The sequence below is a fragment of the Vespula pensylvanica genome, chromosome 16, assembly GCF_014466175.1.
Source record: "Vespula pensylvanica isolate Volc-1 chromosome 16, ASM1446617v1, whole genome shotgun sequence".
Taxonomy (NCBI): Eukaryota; Metazoa; Arthropoda; class Insecta; order Hymenoptera; family Vespidae; genus Vespula; species Vespula pensylvanica.
In genome coordinates, this window is record NC_057700.1 from 4,567,432 (window position 1) to 4,582,666 (window position 15,235).

A 15,235-nucleotide genomic window follows, 5' to 3' on the forward strand; every position below is an offset into this window, starting at 1 on the left:
ACACACACACACACACACACACACACACACACAACAGTTTGTGATATCTTTCTCTATTTTTAATATCTTCTTTGTAAATTATTTTATAACTAATTTATTTTAATATATGTATAAACAATATATTTTATGTATAAAATATAATTTCAATGATTGTAAGCATTTACGAAATAACTATAATCGCATCCACGGAAAGAACGATCATACTACGTAGTTTTGAATAGAGTGAGGATTAGATAGGGTGGACTTGATGGCGCTACTTTATGCCCTATACTTTATTATCGTTCTCTTAGATCCCGATATACAATCTACTTTCTATAAATGGAGTAAGTGAATTTATATATAGACAAACTACCTTCGTTAACTGTCTGCTGCTATTTGATAACATGGAGGGGATAAAATGGGCTGTTTCATCGAGAAAAATCTGAACCGAACGAAATGCCTAATCGTTCTTATCGTCAACGCGATATATTTATATAGAACTATAAAAGACAATACCTTTTACAGAAGTATCATAAAATAAGTAATGTTTTAATACATTACTTAGAATTAAAAATTTTTAATTGTCTTTGCTACAGCTGTTATCCAAGTAGCAGCAGCATATGCTCCTGCATCTACCTGTTGCATATAATTTTCTTGCTTTATGTAAGTGGCCCGTCCTGCTCTGTATTAAGAAATATATAATACAAATAGTTGTAATAACATAATATAATTTATTCATTAATCATTATGAAATTATGTCTCTTTACCTAGCTTTTATGCCTTTTGTTGCTTCACATCCTTGCCATGTTGCAGTAGTTACATTTTGAATGATATCTATTAAAGGTGCTGTTACTAATTTTTTAAATGTCCTACATGCAGGATCTAATGCATCCAACTATATTATATAAGATATATAGAGGATATAAATAATATTATTTTAATTATTTCCTTATATATTATAAATTATTGATATTATATATTAATATATTATTAATTTTATTTTTAGTATATATAATAATTAATCAAACATTACTATACCATTGTTCTGTCACCAGGTTTTGCTTTTCCATATTTTATAATACAATCTAGTGCACTACAAAATGTACGAGACCATGCAGAGGTAATATCTTCATTTTCTTTAAGGGATGATAATTCTTTTGCTCCAGTTGTAAAAAATAAACAATATAATGCACCAGATGATCCTCCCATGCTTTCTTCTGCAATATCAGCTATTTGTGTTAATAATAAAGAAGGATAAGTGAAAGGCAGGTCATCCAAATGCTCTTGAATGCCTGGAATAAATGTATATTTTTTATAATTTATATATATTATAAAATTCAGTATCTTATTTTTTTATACAAAAAATTATCACAGAAGATAAATTATAAACATACCCATGGCAAATCGTTTAAGTGTTGTCCCACAATCTCCATCCCCACAAGTACGGTCTAATTCATTAAGGTATGTTTCTTTCTCGATAATGCTTTTACATGCATTTTGTAAACATAATTTTATTAAATATCCACACTGACTATCTACCTGAATGCTAATTTTGTCTAATTTCTTTTCTTCTACTTCATTAAACGGTGATCGTGTCACAACTAAAGGAATACTATAAAAACAACCTGGCCATCCTGGAGCATTCGTCGCGTCATCGAGGCAACTTAGAAATATATTTTTGTGATATTCAGGAAGTTTTAATAATGTAATATGTATTCCAGCACTATTTAACGATGTTACTAAAATTCCGGAATACACTCGAAGTGGTTGTATACCCTTATTATCTGTAATAATGTATTTTTATATACGATTTTTTATATGTATATAAATAATTTTCAAAGATTCAGTATAACTTACTAAGTTGTTTTATAGTTTCATGTGCGACAATGCCTTGTTCTAATTGACTTAATGCTCCAAAATTATTTACTATTACCACAACATTATCGCCGCTAATCAATTTTAATTCTTCACAAATACGTTGCAGCATGAGTGCAACAATTTCAGATGCACTTTTTATTTTTATTCGTTCGTAACCAGCTTCTCCGTGAATACCCATACCAGCTTCTATTTCATCTGGTGCTAGTTCGAACATATACCCTTGACCTATATTGTGAATTACATAAATAATTTTATTAAAGAAATATAGATATTTTTGTTATCTATTTACTTATATATATATATATATATTTATGTATATAATTGACCAACCAGGTATAGAACATGCTGATAATCCAATTGCATAAGTAGCCATATTTTCTACAGTAAGCTCTGCATATTTTAGTATTTCTGAAAGAGTTTCCCCTCTTTCAGCAAGTGCACCAGCAATTTTAATAGTCAATATCATCCCAGTTAAACCTCGTTTACCTATAGAGCTCTGTTCTTTCTTAGGAATACTACAATCTTCGCCAACTATTATTTCTGCAATCTATCATATATGTGATATCAATTAGTAATGATTGCGAATATTCTTTTGCATTGATTTAATAATGATAATAAATAAAATTAATTTAGAATTTTATTTTCTATCAACATACATTAATACCCGCTTGTTTCGCTTTTTCAAGCGCTATTCCAAAGTTAAGACAATCTCCAGTATAATTTGGAACTATTACTAATATACCCGCTATAACAAATAAAAAAAGAAAATATGATAAATGGAAATAAAATGAAAAAAATACTTTCTACAAAAAAATATTTCTATAAAAAAATAAATAAAAAAGTTTACTACCTGTATTATTTTGTGCGACACAATTAATGGCATGTGTAATATGTTTAGAAGGTGGTGATGCAAATATAGAACCAGCTATGGCAGCTGTCAGCATACCAGTGCCAACAAAACCTATACAAATCAGTTCAAATAGTAATTAAATAACTCATTGTTTACAAAACTATCTGAATATTTATAAATACCAGCAACAAACGGTTCATGACCACTACCACCCCCACATATTACAGCAACTTTGTCCTTCTGATTTCTAATCTGAAGTAAAATAAAAGTAGATATAATATTGGAATATATTATTACAATAAAATATTATATTTTTGGAAGATATTAATCTGGATGTATCAGTATTATTATATATTACATACGTACATCAGGAGATAGAACAATTTTGTGAGCTAATAATAACTCTAATTGCGGATAAGTACAACATAATCCTGACAACGATTCTGTCACAGTATCGTCGATTTTATTTATTAAATGTTTTAAAGCAGCCATTGGAAATACTATCGTGTCTAGAGCCAGACGTGAATAACGAAACTATAGTGTCCTTTCACAATGAACTTCGTTGATTAAGGTTCATTAGGTTATCGCGCTAGTCTTTTGATAGCATATACAGATTCAAACTATAGATAAAACGACTTACAATACTTCAATGACATAAATATGAATTTCAATACTAAAAATATTGTATATAAATGAATTTAAGAAATTCATTGTATATAAAATTAAAAAAATATATATATGATATATATGTATGTATATATATATACACACGCATATATATATATTATGTATATATTAATATATGAAAAAAAAGTAAGCTTGTTATTCATTTGCTTGTGAAATTATATGAGCAAAAATTTTGTACTATAAATAGAATCTATTTGTTGTATTTAATAATTAAATAGAAAAGGAAAATAGAGTGCGATATTACGTTTTCTTACGTTCGTTAATCGTATCGCATTATTATTTCCATACAATATAATGATATAACACATACTATAAATATTGTAAATATGATTTTATATTTTTCTTAAAAATTGCATTATTTTTCCTTTCTCAATAAGAACAACAAATGTTCCTCTGCAATTTAATTATTTCAATTCTTGCTGTGTATAAAATAAATAAACAGTTTTACTAATAGTTGGTCCAATTTGTCGTTTTTGTTGTCCATATTGTATATTTGCTATTAATGTTTCTCCATAATCAGATTTATGTAGAGCATTAATTAACATGAGTGGTGTAGGATAACATTCTACAACTGCTAATGCTTTGTCTACTGACATGCCTTTTAACTGTAATAATTGACGAACAAACATTTGACGTACATTAAAATTCTGTAAAAAAGAAGAATTAAAAATATTTACATATTATCCTATATGTATAATAATTACATACATACTTTCAATTTAGATGCAGCTTTATTAAATTCTTCAAATTTCATAAGTAGAATTGAATCACTGGAAACATCTATTGGTAGAAGATTTTCTTTTTTACGTTCTATTAAATTTTTTTTCTGAAACATTAAATGTAAATAAGTAAATAAATATTTGTATATGTTACTGTAATCAATTGATTATTGCATAACATACATACAGCATAAATTTTACATAAAGTACTTGTTAAAGTTGTTAAATATGACATTGAATCTTGATGACTATCTGTATATTTAACAATAAAATTATCTTGTACCAATGAATTAATAGATGCTTGTAATAATGTTGAAAGTGGAATTCCAGTTCGTGTAATCTTATCGTGATCCTCTACTATATACAAAAGATTTTCTATTCCAGATTGTTTTAAACGAAACTATAACATTTTATTAAAAAAAATTTATGTCATAAAAAGAAAGAACAAAGTGGTATTATACATTTATGTTAATAAATTAATTTGTACCTTTTGCTCATGAAATCGTCCATCTTTAATACTTGCACTTAAATCATCTAATCGTTTCCTTTCTACTATATATGGTAAAATTAATTCTTTTTTAGTATATTTACATTTAGCAATCCAGGTAAAGTCACCAATTTTTAAATGACGTACTTCAAATAATACTCCTAATTGTTTTAATTCCATCAACGTTGCATCATGTTGCGGTTTTGTTTTTCCACTATTTTAATAATGTATAAATATTATATATATATATATATATATATATATATATTTAATGGTATATAAAATTTAGATTATTATTTACATTTACTTACCCACAAGTCTCTTTAGTATCTACTAATAAAACTATGTCAAAAGAATATGGTTTTAATTGTAATTTATCTTGAGTTCCATTTAACGTAATATCTACTACATTTGATGATAGTTTTATTGTATTTTGTTGTATTTGATCAGATGTTTCTAAGCAATTAAATAAAGGAGATTTTTGTTTATTTTCCTCATTTTCAATATTCTTTTCATTACTAGATTTAGGGATACTTTCTGCTTTAATATTAGTCTCATCCATAACACAATCATAATTTTGTGTTGGTAAAGAATTTTGCAGTTTTTTAAAATAAATTTGGAGTAAATGTTTATCATAGTTTTCTAAATTAAAAATTTGTTTTATTTTTATAGTTAAACATACCCCTTGTTCGGTTAAATGGTACCTTTACAAATAAAATATGTATTATTTCTTGAAATTAACCACACTATATTTTATTAAAATAAGTATATTTTTACATAAAGTTTTATTAAACGTACCTAAGAGGAAATTGCTTTAAATATATTAATTTGCTAGCAATTAATATAGAAATTGATGATTTTCCATCATATATATCTGGATCCAATGATTTTAGTGATGTGTTGTATAATTGTTTAGATTCATACAATAATTCTAATTTAGAAATGCATCCTCATAAATAAACAAATAACTTAATACTATTTAATACCACATAGACATTATATAGATGAAAACTTACCAGAATAACTTGAGTTTCCTTCTTTATTGTATAATGTTAACAATATGGCATAACAAGCAAAATTCCATGACGACAAACAAAAAGACTTTTTGGATGCTGCTATCTTCAATTACAAATAAATTTTTGTAAATTACAATAAATCTTTGTAAATAAGTCTATAAAAATATAATGACTTACTTGCCTCGTTCTATATTTTCTAATTTCTTCTTTATAAATTTTCATACGTTTTTCTCTCGACGAAAGAAAGAATTCACTACGACAACAACTATCACATTTGCAAACATTATTTGTACGCTCCATTTCTTTTTGATGCACTTTATGTTCTTTGAGTCTTCTGTCTAACATTGTACATAATTTTAAGCCAAAATGTTTTAAAATTATACAATCTTTTCCAGAATCTAATGGTAATGGATATTTTCTTAAAGTATTCAAAGCTTTTGTAAAATGATGTTGCAAATCAGATCCTTGAGATATTGCTTTTTTTTTCCATTCTTCCAGCCAGAGCTCAAACAATGGATTAGGCTTATTTAATGTAACCTTAATGCTCTTCATATTTAATAATTATTCTATATTATGTATATTACACTGTAATATGTATACATAGAATTATCTATGAAATTGATATTAAAGTTATTAATTTATTTATTCATTTTATAAACTGAATCTTTTTATTGTTAAATGTGCCTTAAACGCGCCAATTGGCATTCGATTGAGTTTAAATAAGAAAATCAGGATTACCAATCGTTTAATATAAAATTGTAATCAATAACTTTGGAAATTGCCCAAATATACTATTTCCAAATAATATTAATGTTAACTATATTATATATAACATAAATATTATTAAAATCTCTAATATATCTAATAATTGTAAATTATATTGTGCTTGTAATAATAAGATCATGATAATTAAAATATAATTATACATGTAAACTTCACGCACAATAAAAAAGTTATCTGATTGGTCAATACTTGAGATTCTGTGTTGCATTTAGATTGCTTTTATATTGGTTGATATGATTATGTGTATTGTATGTTAAAGCTGGTAGAAGCTATAGAAGCTGATAAAAGCGTAAAAGAGCATTGAATTAAAAGTGCCGCGTAAGTGGCTTAGAGTATAAGTATTTGATAAATGATAATAAATTAAATACAATTTATGTATCTACAGTGTTTAATACACACTTGTTTAAACAATTTTTGATATGGAAAATATACCGGGAAATGAGGTTAGTATCAGTATTTTATTATGTTCATATGTATTTTTAACATTCAAAACAATAGACTTCCAATTTTTTTGTGTTTAACTACTGAACTACTGAAAAAAATAAATGAGATTATTAGAGGATAAGGATACTGTACTGCTTTATATTATAATAAATATCTTACAAATATAAATTGAAATATTAAGGCAATATTGTTTGCAACTATAATTACTCGTTTATAGATCAGTTGATGGCAATTTAATTTCGATATAATAAAGATTAATAAAATATGTTTTTGAAAATAGAATCAAGCTACACAACATAGAATGGAGATTCAGCAGATGTCCCATCCAATGCCACCTATGATGAGTATGACTTCTAATCATCATTCTTCAAATATGATGGAACCACCAAAAACGCTACCTAGTTTATTAAGTTTAAAAGTAACACCACCAACAGAATTACATCAAAATACTGTAGAGGATATAGTACGTGAAGGAGACAATGACACAGTTAAACTTCCAGCTGCTTTAGAACAAGCTTTAGCTTTTAAAACAGAAAGAGCTAAGGAAGTAGGTGGTGATCCAAATGATATGGTCTCTTTAGGAAAGTCTACTAATGACGAATCTACAGGGGAAGATGTTCCTCAGTTGGAAGATATATTGGAACCAGAAACAACGATTGAAAAAGTTGATTCAAAGACAACTAAAAGTAAAAAGAAAAAAAAGAAGAAGAGGAAGAAGAATACAAATGAGAAGAAAGAACTAGAGAAAAAGCAAGACCAAATAGAAGATAATAAATCGAAAGAAGATCTACCAGAGATAGAATATATTCAAGAAATTCCTAGTATAAATGATTTGGAACCAATGTATCGTCAATTTGCCAGAGTATTTGAAGCATTTAAATTAACTGAACCAGAACCTCGTTCTAATGATGCAGGAGATAAGGGTGAACCAATTGGTCAGTACCCTCCTGTTACCAATATGCAAACTACAGGTAATGTACCCAGCAAAATACCACCTCTAGATGACTTTGATGACGATGTAGGCCAGCAACAGCAACAACAAGGTACCGGAGAAAATGGTGCTCCGCGATTATCTAAACGAAAACTCAAGAGATTAACGCGACTAAGTGTTGCTGAATTAAAACAGCTTGTAGGTAGGCCTGATGTTGTAGAAATGCATGATGTTACTGCCAGAGATCCCAAGCTTCTTGTACAACTTAAGGCACATCGTAATACTGTACCTGTACCAAGACATTGGTGTTTTAAAAGAAAATACCTGCAAGGAAAACGAGGTATTGAAAAACCTCCTTTCGATTTACCTGATTTTATAAAACGTACTGGAATCACAGAAATGAGAGCAAGTTTGCAAGAACGTGATGACACTCGTACTTTAAAAGCGAAAATGCGTGAGAGAGCAAGACCTAAATTAGGTAAAATTGATATTGATTATCAAAAACTTCATGATGCATTTTTTAAGTGGCAAACCAAACCACGGATGACAATTCATGGTGATCTTTACTATGAAGGTAAAGAATTTGAAACTAGACTTAAAGAAAAAAAGCCTGGTGAATTGTCTGATGAATTACGTACAGCATTGGGAATGCCTGTAGGACCGAATTGTCATAAAGTACCACCACCATGGTTAATTGCTATGCAACGTTACGGTCCACCACCGAGTTATCCTAATCTTAAGATACCAGGCTTAAATGCTCCAATCCCAGAAGGGTGTGCCTTTGGATATCACGCTGGCGGTTGGGGAAAACCACCTGTTGACGAGACAGGCAGACCCTTATATGGAGACGTTTTTGGTGTATCTCGTACACCAGGTGGTGATGCTCTAGATGAAGAAGTAGATAGAGGCATGTGGGGTGAGCCTGAATCTGAATCATCTGGAGATGAAGAAGAAGATGAAGATGCAGAGGAAGGTGGAGATGGTGAAGCAGATGGAAAAGACGGAGATGGGGATGCAAGTGGATTGGTTACACCTGGTGCAGAAGGATTGATAACACCAAGTGGTATTACATCTATTCCAGCTGGATTAGAGACACCAGAAACAATAGAATTGAGAAAGAAAAAAATAGAGAGTGAAATGGAAGGTGGAGATACTCCTGCATTGTATACAGTTTTACAGGAACGTAGAACAGAAGGTCTAGGTGCAAGTATGATGGGAAGTACGCATGTGTATGATATGACAGGTGCAGCAGGAGGTCAAGCACCACCCTCCGTTATTGCTGCACGACGTGGTATAAGTGGGACAACATCTGATGCAAGAACAGAAAAGGATGGTGCCGTTGAATTGGCATTAGATCCTAGTGAATTAGATCTTGATTCTGAAGCAATGGCATCAAGATATGAGGAAACCATGAGATCGCGACAAGCTCACCTTAGGAGGGAAGATTTATCTGATATGCTTCAAGATCATGTACAAAGACAGAAGGTTTGTATTTGTTACAGTACTGTATCTTATTAGAAATGATAATCTATAATATTATATGCATTTGATTGTTAATCTATTATTTTGTTTACAGAGTAAACGTAAACGACAGCAAACACAAGATACAAAAGCTTCTAAGAAATATAAAGAATTCAAATTTTAAACATTTTATTAGATTTCAGAATAAGTGTTGTACTAAAGAATTAACAAATATTATTTAAGTAAAAAAAACTTTAGATTTTAAATAAAATATTACTATATCAAAAGACAGACTTGAATTTATAAATGTTTAACAATTTTATTCCATCATCTATAAATTAATAAATTAAAATTTATGTTTTAATTATGATAAAACACACTATAATTCTTTATATAAACTATATTGACATTTAATACAGACTTAACTTTTAATAAAAAGTGTGAATATATTCATTAAAAACATTACATATTGAGCACTGTATGAAATATATCATAAATCAGTAAACAACTATAAAACATGTTTGTACTTATTTAACTAAATTATATTGGAGGATATTTTAATTATTAATACTTCATAATTAGAACTCAATTATATAACAAAGTTTTTAATATCAACATTATAATTAAATTAAATTATATGAAATACTCTTTTCTAAAATATTTTATACATTTATACAATATGTTTCTTTTCTGACAATAGATGTTCAAATTGATTTAAATTGAATTTCATTAAAGGATAAGAAAAATAATGAAGAATTAATAAAATACATGGTAAAGTTATTGCTATAGTAAATCTACTAATAGCACTACCAATCTCTAACCAACTACCATATGGATTAACATAATACATAAGAGGTAAAGACAAACAATCTCCTAGAAAAAGAACTGCTAAAAAAGCTGTTCTTGATCCAAGAATATGACTTGCACACCCTATCAATATTAAAGGAATACTTAGCTTAAAAAGTATAAGTGAACTCATAACAAATGGAGAAAAAACAGTAATAAAATGTTGTGTCCAAACAGGATCAAATGAGCTTATGCTTGCCATGTTTCCTGTTCCGAAAAAACATAATAACGTATATAACATCTAAATTGTAAAATTAAGGAATATAATAGAAAACTTATTAACTTAATTATATTAAAATATTTTATGTATTATAAAATATATCTGAAAGTTTTTAAACAATTAAAGAAAAGGATACAAAAAATGATGCTTTAGTGAAATCTGTGATACTTAAAATATTATCAGTAATTTTATCACAGTCTTTGATAGATAAAGGCCAATGAAGTAAATGCATTGCAAGTGTTAAAAAAAAGAAAGGTTCATAAGATGCAGATAATAATGAGAGAGGACAGAAAAGACCAATTGTGATCCCTTCTATTCTATCTTTTGGATTTACAGTGTAAGTCCAAATAAATAATGGTGCACTTGCTAAAATTATCCAAGATATCCAATATCGACCATCTATTAATTTCAAATATACCAGTCCTGTTATTATTAATCTTATTATCTCAATTATCTTTTTATATTTTAGTTGATGCCTCAAAGCAATCTTGCATATCATAATACATATACTAATTGAACTAAAATTGAAAAAATAGCAATCAATAACAATTTATAAATATAGAAATGTCAAAATATTTTCAATCTATAACTCACACTATATAAATTCGAGGATAGGGTTCTACTATTGGCAATAAAGGATACATAGCCAAAGCCAACCCTGACCATAACAACATATTATGTGTTTTGTTGAATATTACTTTTTGCATTACAACAATAAACAACATTCCTGCGCTGAGAGCAGCTCTATATGTTAATCCCATGAACATTATAAATAACAAAAAAATAGTTCCTCCTATTTCTATTAGGAATGTTTTAATATTTTGTTTCTTTAATTTAGGAACAAATTTAATCAAATTTATACCTGCTAACCAGAGAGAAATGACAGTAAATAATCCATATGATAACTGTCTCAAGTTATAGCCACTATTTCCTGAAAAATAACAGAAACTAAGAAAAACATTTCTATCTTATATTTATGTTATTATTATTGAAAATATATTTTAAATAATTCAGATAGTATATAATATATGTACCTGTATATCTGATAATCAATACAATTAATGAGCTTAAAAATATTATATCGACTAATAGTAATAATGAAGGTTTAATTTTTTTGCGTGGTATTCCAACTATTTTAAGGAATAAAAATATTATCCAACCACTCCACATAAATGTCATATACATCAAAAAATAGTTTCTTTGATATTGTTTGAAATAATATAGATATTCTTTGGCTAATTTTATTGCTTCTTCTGCTTCTGTAATTCCTTCTATCATCTTTCCATTTTTGATATATTCATTAATTTCCCAAATATGTTTATTAAGTGTAAGTTCTCGCCAATCCATAAAATCATCACTAATTCCACAACTAAGTATACGATTCTCTGTTACTTGATATGATAATTGTTTTAAATTATTAAGTAAAGCTTGTGCATTATATGTATCATTATTTTCCAAGTAGTGTTTTCGTAATACACCCTAATAATAATATATAATTCTATATAAAAATTTGCAAAGAACATGCATATTTTAAGTGATTTAATAAGTAATATTTCCAAGAATAGCTCAAAAATAAAGATTTAATATAGAATAACTGTACTACTTACTTCATTGTTAGTTGGAATAGGTCTGCCTATAAGAGTTGATATTAAAGGAGTTATATCAGCCTGATCCACATCATAACGTATTCCAGTGGAACTTACACCTGCACCCCAAGCAATCAGTGGTGTCTCTGTTTCATCAGTAGATCCACTTCCATGTGAACCCCAATCGGTCATTCCATGATCAGCTGTGAAAATGTATGCTGTACTTCTATCATCAAAAAATTGTTCTGTTTTTTGTACAATTTCTTCTATTCTCTGATCAATATAGTTCATATTTTCAATATATTTTCTGAATTAAAATATATCAGTTAATTATACTATATTTACGTTACTTAAACCTTTTAATTACATTTTATTTGTAATATACCTTGACTGAGGTTTATGCGAATGACCTATAGTATCACAACCAAGAAGATGAAGAAAAAAAATAATACCGTCCATGTGTTTCATTGTATATGATTTTTTTTCAAGCCATTTTAAATATTTATCAAATACCCATGAATCTAGACGTAATATATCGTTTTGTAATCTATCAAAATCTTGCCACTCTGAAGGATAACTTTCACCATATACGTTTCCTTTATTAGCTGATTGTGAATAATATTATATAATTATTAAACAAGAATATATTAGGTAATTAGATCACTTAAATTTAAATTACATTTTGTAAATAAAGGTATAATGTCAGGACTACCCCATGCCCATGTTGATCGACTTTGATTGAAGACAGAATCAAAATCTATAGGATTTTCTTTCCATCCTTTGAAAATTGCACTTGGATCTTCATAAAGTCCTGCAGCAATTGCAACGTTACCTGGCCTTGATTCTGTAGGAACACGAGTATGTGAAATACCCCAAACACCTTTATACTGGGTAATATTCCTAATTTATAATAATATATATGATTATTATATATAGACGATTCCATAATCATAAAACTGATTTATATAAACTTGTTTTATATATTTTATATATTATTAAACTTATAATTTAAATTAAATTTATAAAAATATTTATTAACGTATATATATATATATATTTATTAAAATATTTACTTTAGATATGGAGGAATATTCTCTCTGAATGTACGATATCTTAAGCCATCAGCTACAAGTAGAATTAATCTTTTTGCAGGTGCATCTTTTAAACCTGGTACAACTGGTAATCCTTGTATAATCGGTGAATGAAAATTTATATCCAAAACACCCCATAGGAATACAAAATGTATTATCAATGTCCACAGAACAAATAGATATGTGCTATTTTTATTATAAGCATATGGATAGCCACTTTTATTTCGATGTATATATTTAAAAATATTAAATAAACGGAATTTTAACATATTTGATTATTTATTAAATATACAACTGATTCAGAATATCTATATATATATATATTTATATTATTTATCAAAATTTCATCGTTGTTTCATATAATTAAATACTTTATTATCCTACTTTCTCCCATTTTAATATTTAGATAATATAAGATAATAAAGATATTAGATAATAGAGAATATAATCTAATACAATTTTTATAGTAATTATAATTTTAAGGTTAAAACAGACATTTGAGCGAAGAAACCATTTATTTTGATGCTCACGTGGTAAGAACACTTGCGCTTAAAGTGCTATTTTCATTGATTTGTTTGATTTTAGGGCGATACACAAATTATAAACGTGTGATGGGAAACGTATGTCATATATATATATATATATATATATGTGTATGTATGTATGTATGTATGTATGTATGTATGTATTTATGTATGTATGTATGTATGTATTTATGTATGTATGTATGTATATATTGAATATATATTTGAATAAATATCAATAATATTGTTTACATCATTATATTTATATTAATTTATTTATAGAAAAAAGATAAGATTCATGAATTAAATACAGCAGTCGTATTTCAAAATTATTTTTACTTATTCATAATTTCATAAACAAGCAGCCATTAATCCTGCAACATTTTCAAAATCAATTTTTTCAGTAATGTTCTTTGTTTTTATATTTTCATCTTGATTAGCAATAAAAATAATTGATTTGCTTTCATCTTTCCAACCATACTTTTTTACCCAATGTTTTAATGTGGTATCTATAACAAAAAATATATTTATTGTTAACTGACCTTAACAATTCATCATATATATTTATTGTGTTTATATTTATTTTAATTAATATTTTGCTATATAATATTGGTATTAGGATAAAAACGTAAAATATAAAATATCGAATTTAAATAAAATACAATTATCACACTAATATTTAAAAATTTTTATATATAAAAAATTTTATATATTAAAAATTTTTTATATATAAATATTAATAAATTTCATTAGTAAAATTTCAATAAAATTATTAAATCAAATGAAACTAACCATCTACTCCACCTAGCAGTTGTACAAGAAGTCCTTTATCTATCGTCTGAAAAGTTATTCCTACGACATGGCAAACAAACTTTCTTATAGAATCTTGGAATCCAACAATTCTATCACATAAATCTGACATTAACAAAACTTGATCCCAAACTTGTTCAAAATCACATTGTTCCAATATATCTCCTAAATACATGATTTGATTAATCGGTTTTTCCTGCATCTGGAGGAAAAATTGATATATTGACTTAATAAAATCAACTTGATAAAATATTATTATAATCTGTTAAATATTAAAAACTAACAATTGATTCGTTCAGAAGACATTTACATAATACAAAATCAGTGTGTGGAAGATTAGTTAATGCTTTAAGTAATATTTGGCAGGTTATATCCATATTAAAACGATGTGGATTCAATTGATATAATTTCAAGACAGCCAAATTAGCTTCCAAATCATAAACATTTTCTCTTGATTGAATTTCAACGTACTTCTCTAAAGTTGTCAGATTATCTGGATTATATCTAAATAAAAATAAATTGTTTAATATTATTTTGAGTCTCACATAAATATAATTACAAACATATGCATCGATTACAAAGAAATATATAATTTTTAACAATTATTTCTACCTTTCAATGCCTTTAAGCATCCCAGCTACTGTTTGTCTCATTGCTTCAGCCATTTTTAGTAAATATTTTTAAAGTAAATTTTTAAGCATACAATAAACACACGTTCACCACGTTTCCTGCTAATTGGATTCAGTTCAACTTAGCGAATTTATTAAATTGCGAATTATCTTAGTTACTACAAGTATGCTAAGGTAACCTTACATTTATTGTTGCTGTCCGCTTGAATCGCTAACTACAGGCATAATTATCAACTAATTTGATATATCGAATGGCATTCTATCGATATATGTGTGTAGTTTCCTATTTCTGTT

General features: G+C 27.3%; 5 protein-coding genes across 5 annotated transcripts; 1 reads left to right on the top strand and 4 right to left on the bottom strand.

Annotated features, from left to right (window-relative positions):
- Positions 1-78: 78 nt before the first annotated feature.
- On the bottom strand, positions 79-3,255 carry LOC122634796 (triokinase/FMN cyclase-like). The gene is made up of 10 exons (XM_043824092.1): positions 3,074-3,255; positions 2,890-2,959; positions 2,708-2,818; positions 2,514-2,602; positions 2,188-2,404; positions 1,837-2,082; positions 1,374-1,763; positions 1,018-1,271; positions 747-874; positions 79-661 (listed from the first exon to the last, which is right to left on the bottom strand). The coding sequence occupies exons 1-10, from the start codon at positions 3,197-3,199 to the stop codon at positions 547-549; spliced, it is 1,746 nt and encodes a 581-aa protein (XP_043680027.1). The 5' UTR covers positions 3,200-3,255; the 3' UTR covers positions 79-546.
- A 394-nt stretch (positions 3,256-3,649) lies between these two features.
- Positions 3,650-6,346, bottom strand: LOC122634857 (crossover junction endonuclease MUS81). The gene is made up of 8 exons (XM_043824217.1): positions 5,794-6,346; positions 5,617-5,719; positions 5,399-5,531; positions 4,912-5,304; positions 4,601-4,814; positions 4,301-4,513; positions 4,107-4,220; positions 3,650-4,041 (listed from the first exon to the last, which is right to left on the bottom strand). Exons 1-8 carry the CDS (start codon positions 6,166-6,168, stop codon positions 3,799-3,801), a joined length of 1,788 nt encoding a protein of 595 aa, XP_043680152.1. The 5' UTR covers positions 6,169-6,346; the 3' UTR covers positions 3,650-3,798.
- A 292-nt stretch (positions 6,347-6,638) lies between these two features.
- Positions 6,639-9,534, top strand: LOC122634827 (splicing factor 3B subunit 2). The gene is made up of 3 exons (XM_043824169.1): positions 6,639-6,842; positions 7,124-9,259; positions 9,351-9,534. Exons 1-3 carry the CDS (start codon positions 6,819-6,821, stop codon positions 9,417-9,419), a joined length of 2,229 nt encoding a protein of 742 aa, XP_043680104.1. The 5' UTR covers positions 6,639-6,818; the 3' UTR covers positions 9,420-9,534.
- An 86-nt stretch (positions 9,535-9,620) lies between these two features.
- Positions 9,621-13,287, bottom strand: LOC122634826 (GPI ethanolamine phosphate transferase 1-like). Its single transcript, XM_043824167.1, has 8 exons — positions 12,961-13,287; positions 12,567-12,787; positions 12,273-12,492; positions 11,909-12,194; positions 11,336-11,780; positions 10,896-11,232; positions 10,438-10,819; positions 9,621-10,322 (listed from the first exon to the last, which is right to left on the bottom strand). Exons 1-8 carry the CDS (start codon positions 13,245-13,247, stop codon positions 9,906-9,908), a joined length of 2,595 nt encoding a protein of 864 aa, XP_043680102.1. The 5' UTR covers positions 13,248-13,287; the 3' UTR covers positions 9,621-9,905.
- Positions 13,288-13,758: 471 nt separating this feature from the next.
- Positions 13,759-15,167, bottom strand: LOC122634779 (eukaryotic translation initiation factor 3 subunit K). Its single transcript, XM_043824067.1, has 4 exons — positions 14,925-15,167; positions 14,597-14,816; positions 14,295-14,514; positions 13,759-14,011 (listed from the first exon to the last, which is right to left on the bottom strand). The coding sequence occupies exons 1-4, from the start codon at positions 14,975-14,977 to the stop codon at positions 13,854-13,856; spliced, it is 651 nt and encodes a 216-aa protein (XP_043680002.1). The 5' UTR covers positions 14,978-15,167; the 3' UTR covers positions 13,759-13,853.
- Positions 15,168-15,235: the final 68 nt, after the last annotated feature.